The sequence below is a fragment of the Lucilia cuprina genome, chromosome 4 (genome assembly GCF_022045245.1).
Source record: "Lucilia cuprina isolate Lc7/37 chromosome 4, ASM2204524v1, whole genome shotgun sequence".
Taxonomy (NCBI): domain Eukaryota; kingdom Metazoa; phylum Arthropoda; class Insecta; order Diptera; family Calliphoridae; genus Lucilia; species Lucilia cuprina.
This window is the reverse complement of record NC_060952.1, coordinates 83,301,216-83,310,780: the sequence shown is the minus strand read 5'-3', so window position 1 is coordinate 83,310,780 and position 9,565 is coordinate 83,301,216. Positions and strand designations below refer to the sequence as shown.

The window sequence follows — 9,565 nt, the reverse complement described above, 5'->3', positions numbered from 1 at the left end:
CAATTTTCGATCACTTCGAAAATGTGAAAATTAAAAAAATCGTTTCGAACTTAACTTGGAGTTTTCGAAATTATATTTTTAAAAAATTCTCAAGATCCTAAAATTAAAAAAAAAACATTCGAACATGCCCTAAAAAGCTTAAATTACATCAAAAATTTTTCGAAATTAATGAATATTTTTAAATAAATTTTCAATATTTTTAAATTCGAAATTAAAAAAAAATGCAAGAAATTTTTCTTTAAATTAAAATGAAATTATATTTTTATATTCCATCTCATAATTTGGCGATTATTTTAATAATTTAAAAATTTTTCGAACATAAGTTCGAGTTTTCGAAATTAAAAAAAGTAAGAAATCGGCCTTAACCTAAATCTACAATAAAATTTTTGTACATCCTTATGGTTTGAAGATTATTTTAACAGTTTTACAAATGTTTCGAACATAGGTTGGAATATTCGAAAATCTTTATCAATCCTCCGGATCTCTGTTCTGAATCCTATTTACACCTGTTTATATGTAATTCTCTTTATCTCTGTTTAAATATCATTTAAACAGTTCAAAAAACTGTTTTTATGAATCCTTTTGATTTTGCGATTATTTTAAGGATTTAATAATATGTTTCGAATATAAGATCGAATATTCGAAAATTAGAAAATATACTAAATCGGACTTAACCTAAATCTAAAATAATATTTTTATGCAAACTTATGGTTTCGAAATTATTCTCACAGTTTTAAAAATATTTCGAACACAAGTTCAAATATTCGAAATTCTTTAACAATCCTCTGGATCTCTGTTCTGAATCCTATCGATCCCTGTTTAGAATCCTCATGATCTCTGTTTATATATTAACAGTTAAAAAAACTTTCGAACAAAAGTTCAACTTTTTGGGAATTCACTATTTTATTTCGACAATATCTTAAAAATCTTACATCTTGATATTGCCTTGAAAAAACTTCATACGATTTTAAGGTTTTCACTAGAAAAATAAAATCTCAACTTACCCCTTGATGTTGGATGATTCATTAAAATCGACAAAGGACATTCATCATCATCTAAGATATATTCAGAGCCATCGCTATTAACCTATAAAAACAAAACAAAAACTTATTAATATCAATTCCTTCAGACACTAAACAATTCTTTACCAACCTGTACTAAACAATAATGCATTGGATCGGCTTTTTCCAAACCATATTTCGTTAACATTTCCCTAACCACCGCCTGAGCACAATCACGTATGGACAGCAGTAACGTTTTATAAGGCACATCTTGACATAAACTTTCACCGTAAATTTTTAGCGTACCACCCGTATCGGGACCACCGTCGCGTGAACGAAACTGTTGTAATTTCTTTTCCAATTTCTGTTGACGGCGACGTCTCATTACGGCCTCCGGATTGGAAATGGAACGTGTAAAAGAAGTCTCTGGCAGTTCGGTATATAATTTACCCGCTACTTGGGTCTCTGACTCGGTGCCATTTGAACCGTTAAGACCATTGGTATGACTGTTAATGGTGGTATTGGTGCCGTCTGTATTCAGCTTAGCCAACTTGTCCTTCTTTTTCTGTTCTTTTTTCTCACGTTTGGAGAGTTTTCTCTTGAAATTAATGTCGGTCTGTTCGATGGGCTAAAATGGGAAGGTATGGAAATAAGTTGGGAATGCGGAACTATAAAATTTAAATCTTTACTTACGGTAGTTTTTTGATCAATATTTTTTAATAGAAATCTGCCTTCTCTATCATCTATGTGCCAATTTAATTGTACCAGTAGAGGTTTTTCATCGGGATTTAATCGTCTTTCTTCGCCATTGGCATGAACTTCATAAAGGGCATAATTGGGTACGGATAGCATACGCATATCGGGACGGAATTTTTCGATAAGAGTTTCTGTAAAAAATGTGAAGATGAAAGTAAATAAGTAAGTAAATAAGTAAGTAAATAAGTAAGGAAGTAAAGCAATTTAGTAGATAGTAAGTAAGTAAGTAAGTAAATAAGTAAGTAAGTAAGTAAGTATGTAAGGAAGTAAGTAAGTAAGTAAGTAAGTAAGTAAGTAAGTAAATAAGTAAGTAATAGATACATATATAGATAGATAGATAGATAGATAGATAGATAGATAGATAGATAGATAGATAGATAGATAGATAGATAGATAGATAGATAGATAGATAGATAGATAGATAGATAGATAGATAGATAGATAGATAGATAGATAGATAGATAGATAGATAGATAGATAGATAGATAGATAGATAGATAGATAGATAGATAGATAGATAGATAGATAGATAGATAGATAGATAGATAGACAGATAGATAGATAGATAGATGGCATCCATGGAACTAGTGCTGTCGTCATTTCTTCAAGAACTGCTCCCAAAATACTCATTCACCTCTTTAGTACTGCAAAGCCATTTTGAAGGAAGCAGTTCTTTCGTATTATAACTAATTCAATGGGCTCTGACCTAACGTATTACAACGACAACTTCAAAGGAAATTGTTCAGAAAACTATTAGTTTCACATTTGACCTTAAACTCTTAAACTTCCACAGAAAAACTTTCGAGAGTGAGTCATTTACAGAAATAGTTCTATCCAAAGTCGATAAATTCAAACAAAAATCATTGTTCTCAACGCTTGCGTAGAATGATCATGGGCTAGTTGTGGAACTAATAAAGTTCTTCAGCGAATTCTATTAATATCCTTTAAATTGCTTTAAACAACTTAAAACTTTTAACATCACTCTCTACTTACCAATTACATCTGTAACAGTAGCATCTGATGCAACACGTATACACTTGGTAGCAACCTTTTGACCAGCATCTTGAAAATAAAAACGCATCACACCGTGGAAAAGTAAATTCTGTTACAAAAAAAAAAAAAATAAATTAAATATAAACACGTAAAAAACATAAAATTTTCGAATAACTAATTCCTCATACCTCATCTGGTTCGGAAAGGGCAAACAAATCTAAACGATTTGCATTCCATTGTTGTATAACAGAACGTACAGCTTCACGATCCAACATTTTTTTGTTTGTATCATGAGACATTCTTTACATACAAACAAACAAAAATTAAAAAAATTTTAATGTGTTCTTTCCCTGAAGAAACACATTAACAGCGTTTATTTTTTTAGTTTTTTTTTTATATAATTTCAAAAAACAAATCCAAGACGTTTAATTTTTATGTTACAAGTTGAATCTAGAAAAAAATAAAAAAAATATATGGGTTAAAATTTACTTTAATTAAATCTCGTCAATCGATGTAATTATAATTCAGAGAGTTGTATGTATAATTTGGTGTGTTTTTAAACAACTTCCGTCTTTTTTTTTCAGTGAAGTTTCATATTCTTGCTTTTTGAAAAAATCTTTAAAATATCACGCTTTACTATTCCACAACTTTAACAAAAAAGAAAAATACTGCATTAATAATAAAAAAATAATTTCCTTTACTTGTTGTGCATGATTTAAAGTAATTTAAAAAAATTTCTTCTCAAATTCTTAAAAGTAAATAAACAAATGCATTTTCTTTTACTAGAATGTAGAGTAAAATCCATTAAATCATATAATAAGACAGCAATAGTTTTTTTTCTTTTCTTTTCAAAATATTATTTTATGATTGAACTTTATTTGCTTTGGACTCGTCTAAAAGAGTTTTTTCGACTTTTTATGTTGAGGGAGTAATGAATGCTGTTGTTCAATAAACTTTACAAATTTTAATTTGTATTTTGTTGTGTCTATTAAAATGTCGTAAAAATGTACAACATAAATAAAATCATAAATTATGTTTAAGATCGATCGATCATAAAGACAAATTATGGAAAATTTAAAACATACATTTTATAAAGAAATTTAAACAAGAGTACATTTAACAAGTAAGAGTTCTGTATTCCGCTGTGCCAAATCTTATATACCCTTCACCATGGTGTGTTAAAAAAGAGTCAGTACCCAAAAATCCCCTTTTACATCACTTACTTCGGGCTCAAGATGCTCATTTTCCCTGTTTCTAGATTCAAAAAGTTCCTTTTGAAAAACGAAAAAGTACCAAATAAGTATTATTTAAAAAGTACCTTTCATATTTCTGTGTTCAATATAATACAAAATTTAAAAAGTACCTTTTATCTTGTTTTTATAAACGAGTGTACAATAACAAAATTGACCGTATGGTTAAACGAAGTTTTCTAGTTATGAGAGGTTCTGAGACCCCATAAAAGGCCGCCCAATCTTCCCCCAAAATGTTCGTATGGATGTTAAAGTTCTTCGTGCAAAATTTTAATACTCCAGCTCTAAAAGTTTTCTACATAAACGAATTTAATGTGAAAGATGCCACGCCCCCATTTCATTACCAAAAATGACCAAGTTGTTCATAAAAAAATTGAGGATTTTAACTCTACTAGTTTCTCAGATATACGAGTTTTAGTTTTTAATTCATATGGGAATTTTGAAGTCCCCTAATGAATGTCAGTCCAAGTTTTTCCCAAAAATCTTCACATGAATACTAAAGTTCTTCTTGATAATAGTTTCTCAGTTCAAAGATTTTCATATGAAAAGTGCCACGCCTTTTTTGCTATTAAAATTTATTCTAAAATCGAGCTTTGGTAGGAAAAACAAAAGAAAGGCAACAACAGACCTGATAGCGAAGTTGAAGTATTTTTCGGATCTCATGTATCATTATTTCAACCGAATCTAAGTCGTACCTCTGTCACATTTGAATTATCAGCGAAGGGCTTGAATTTATAGGACTTGTTCTCTTCTCACCTCTCAAACATACTACAAAAAGTTGTGGTTACTTCTGTAAAAGATCTAGAATGTATAGCACAAACACTCTACAAAAAGTTGTGGACTTGTGTAAAAGCATTTGAATACTGGGGCCCATTTAGTGTTCAAGAGATTTAACACCAACTAAATGAAGGCAATAACAGATAACAATTTAGATTTTTTTTCGGATCTCATGCATACAACCCTCACATTCGAAATATCGGTGAAGTGCTTGAATGTATAGGACATGCTCCCTTCTCACCTCTTTAACATCCAACAAAAAGTTATGGTTACTTCTGTAAAAGACCTAAAATGTATAGGACATCTGATCTCCCAAATACCCTATAGAAAATTGTGGTTACATCTGTAAAATAATTAGGAAATTTGGGGCCAGAGGTTATATACAACTGATGTATTGTGTATTTATAAGTTTGACATTCCGTGTGTAACATCAAGAAATATTCATCTAAGACCCAACCTGGATCGTTATGAAATTCTGAGTCGATTTAGCTACGTCTATCTGTCCGTCTGTCTGTCTGTCTGTCTACCTCTCTGTCCGTCTGTCTCTTAAGACAAATAAGTGTGATTTAAAGCGGAACTACTTCTAAAATTTTGATACACTTGGAGAAATTACTATGTAATTATTTTTTACATAAATAACTAATTTAAAGTCTATTTAATAACTTCTTCTAAGGTGTGGTAAAGACAACTATATTCGAATACCAATCATTAATCATTTATTCTCTACGACTTAACTATAGATATAGCTTTCCTCAAGCTGAAACCCAAAAGCGGAACTATGCTTGAGTCTATTTTAAATATTTACCATAAACAAAAGAACATTTCAAATAGAGTTGTAGCCAGCAAAAGAGGGTTAAAAACCTAAGTAAGAAAGATGTAAAGAAGAAAAGAAATTTCAATTGTTAATTGTTTAAACAATTTCTTAAACAAATTGTTAAACTTAGAACTGCAACAAACTAAAGAGAATAATAGCAAGGAAAAGTTTATATTGAAAAAATTCTAGAGAATGAAGACGACGACGACGACAACATGGTTACGCTTTGCTGATTATTGTCAGTTACAAAAAGTCAACAGTAATTTTGTTAAGACAACTAACGTTTTGGTTGTCTTTGCAACACATCTGTCTAGTGCTTTTGCTTTTGCTAGCTGGTTGGTTGGCTGGTTTGCTGTTGTATTCAAGGTAAAAATTTAAAGAAGAAGTTTTTTTTTCGAAACAAGAAAATGCGTTAAATTAACTAACTAATGTTGACGACAACTTTAACTAAAATAAATGTTTACAACAAACGTATAAAGTTGGTTGATTTTCAGTCAAGCAAAACGAACCAACCGTAAGCACAAAAAAACTACATTAATAAAAGAGGAAACAGTTAAATTTGAAATTAAAACTTACACAGACAAGGGGGGGAGTTTGGAGTTTAAAATGTTAAATTCTAAAGAACTTAAAGTTGAGCAAAACAAATCTTTGAAACAAAACTTTAATTATAGTGTCTATATTACTTTTAATGCGAAAATAATTGTTGTTTTATATTTAAAAAATATTTAGAATTTGTCTAAAAATCTAAATAGAGTTGTAAGTTTTAGTTGTACATCTTGTTTTTTTAAATATTTTTTTCTTCTTAATTTTAAACCGGAACATCATGTTAAAGACGTGCTTGTTGGTTAAAATTATATATTTATTTTTAATTTTTTTTGCCTCAGTTCAAGTGTTTTTTATAATCGGCTTAAAAAAAAAAAAAACATTTCAACAGAGAAAAAAACGCATTTTTTTGTTGAAATATTTTGTAGCATTTTGCGTTGTTATTGAAATTGTTACACCTTCGGTTGAATTTTAATTTAACCTTTTTGTGTATTTGTTGGTTTTATTGGTGTCAAAAGTCTTTTATTGGGTAATTGGATTAGAAGACAAAAAAAAAAGCAAAAACAGTATAGTCTGTAGGGTTGATTGTAATAAAAATATTGATTAACCCTACACTAGTGCTATTTATTTGGGTGCCATTTGAACATATGTATTGTATGGTCAGTTTCGTCTTTGCTTATCAAACGAAGGAAAGTTGACTCGAGATCTTAGTAAACCTTGAGACACTGTAATTGGAAAATTTTTGAATCTTAGGAGTGAAGGCTTTCATGGTTTTCTGGTCATGAAGATCACTTAAATATGAACGTTGTTTTAAAATTTTATTTAAAAACTATCTTATTATGCCTAAGGCAGAGACTTTGTGCCTTTCAATGACACCACGCGAGGATTGATAAATTTTCAGAAAATTTTGTCGACTGATTTCTATTGCGGCGGTGTGGAACTAGTTTCTAATACTGAAGACATACTTCCTTCTCAAAAATCGATACCAATCCTTGCACGTACGAGAGACGGTAGTTATTCTTCAGAACAGCCATTTTGTAGTTAAAACAAGGGAACATTTCCCCGGGGGGCATGTGAACTTGACCCCATCTTTGTGTTATTGCAACCCCAGGGAATAGACGTGCTACCAGTACATCTAGTCTACCAGAACTAGTGATGTCTCTTCAACTCTCGGACATAACTTTGGAATAATTTAGCATGCGGTAGAACCAGAGAAGCACATAATCTGGTACTACGAGTGGTTAGTTGCCAGTTGGACAATGTTCTAGCAGGTCAGTCGATTGAGGTTCTTTAAGGATCCACGTAGAGGCTGTGGTTTAACCCAACATTTGCGAGAAGAGTTAGCTGAGATTGAGAGATCAATCTATTTATTTATTTATCTATCTATCTATCTATCTATCTATCTATCTATCTATCTATCTATCTATCTATCTATCTATCTATCTATCTATCTATCTATCTATCTATCTATCTATCTTTCTATCTATCTATCTATCTATCTATCTATCTATCTATCTATCTATTTATCTATCTGTCTATCTATATATCTATATATCTATCTATCTATATATCTATATATCTATATATCTATCTATCTATCTATCTATCTATCTATCTATCTATCTATCTATCTATCTATCTATCTATCTATCTATCTATCTATCTATCTATCTATCTATCTATCTATCTATCTATCTATCTATCTATATATATATCTATCTATCTATCTATCTATCTATCTATCTATCTATCTATCTATCTATCTATCTATTTATCTATCTGTCTATCTATATATCTATCTATATATCTATCTATCTATCTATCTATCTATCTATCTATCTATCTATCTATCTATCTATCTATCTATCTATTTATCTATCTATCTATCTATCTGTCTGTCTGTATTTCTGTATGCCTGCCTGCTTACCTATCTATCTCTATTTTTCGAAATTGTCTCTATTTTGCGAAATTGTCTCAATTTTTTCAAACTGTCTCTTTTTTCCAAAATTGTCTTTATTTGATCAAAATTGTTTCTTTTAGTTCGAAATTGTCTTTATATTTTCGAAATTGTCTTTATATTTTTGAAATTATCTCTATTCACTACTTCTCCGATAAAACTTTTAAAATATCACTTTAAGCAAATTACTCGCGTAACCAATTGATCACAAATTAAGTAACCACAATTAAAATACTTGAATCTTAATACCTTATATCTTATTAAATTATAATTTATTTCTTTGATAAATGCACATTAATAAAGTTCTTGTAAACAGATATTTTAATAAATCACCACTAGATTTTTTTGCATTATTGTTAATATCCAACCGACTACCGTTTTTTTTAAACCGATAAGACAAAAATAATAATAATAATTGTACAACAAGTTGAATAAACTTTAGATGTTCAGTTTTAATAAAGAGGGGAAAATCAAACAATAATTGTTTATATTATTGCTATTGTTGTTGTTAAAATGTCATCACGCACAAATTTATGTTTGTTGTGTATTGTTTAATTTTTATATTGTTTAGTATATTTTATTTTTTTTATAATTTAGCAAATAAATACAAAGAGTTGAACAGCAAAAAGATAGTGGGAATTATAATTTATTCACGGTGATTTGTTGCTTTTGTAAAAAAATATATTTCAATTTTTTTTTACTAAACACGCGAAATAACTGAATGCAATAAAAAGAAGAAGGGATGTTGTGACAGTTGTAATAATTTTGTAAAACTAAATAAATTTTGAAATTATATATGAGTATTTGAAGAGAACTAAAATTTATAGTGAACTACCTGTTAAAGCAAAGAAAAAGGGACGATTGAGTTAATGACTGAGTGTCACAACATTATTTGTTATTAAGAAGTGTAATAAAATTAGAACTTTATGGTTTTAAAATGACCAACAGTCATAATTTGTTTAAAGTCAATCCTAGTCATAAACATAAGTGATTATTAAGCGAGGAAGATGTAATGATACTTGTTTCAATTAATAAAGACTTAAGTCAAAAATAAACAATGTTTGAAATAGAAAATTTTGAAATTTTAAATTTTTTGTCAATTTCTTACATATTTTGTCAGATTTTTTAAATACACCGTTACTAGCATAATTATTTAATTGAATAATTTAAAGTTGATTGTCATGTCAGTTCCCGCATTTGAAATTTATGTCACTAATTCAGTGATTATTTTAAACTTTTTATTTTTTTAATCACGAATGCCAAAATAGCAGGCAGCAGCAGACTCGACTCATTTAACATAGAAAAAAATTTACGAAAAAAAAAGAGTAAAACATTAAGGAAAATTTTGTTTTCACAATACAATAGAGAAAAACGTAAATTATAGAAATTACACAGCCAGACATACGGACGGTAGCTACAATGTCTGCTAGTTATTTAGGCGGCAGTTGCCACAATAAACAATAGTAATTGCAAC

The 9,565-nt window shown here is 29.3% G+C and overlaps 1 protein-coding gene across 1 annotated transcript; it reads right to left on the bottom strand.

Moving 5' to 3' along the window:
• Positions 1 to 398: 398 nt before the first annotated feature.
• LOC124419475 (afadin-like) lies at positions 399 to 3,196 on the bottom strand. Its single transcript, XM_046949165.1, has 5 exons — positions 2,939 to 3,196; positions 2,751 to 2,859; positions 1,695 to 1,888; positions 1,153 to 1,629; positions 399 to 1,086 (listed from the first exon to the last, which is right to left on the bottom strand). The coding sequence occupies exons 1-5, from the start codon at positions 3,047 to 3,049 to the stop codon at positions 958 to 960; spliced, it is 1,020 nt and encodes a 339-aa protein (XP_046805121.1). The 5' UTR covers positions 3,050 to 3,196; the 3' UTR covers positions 399 to 957.
• Between the last annotated feature and the right edge of the window lie 6,369 nt (positions 3,197 to 9,565).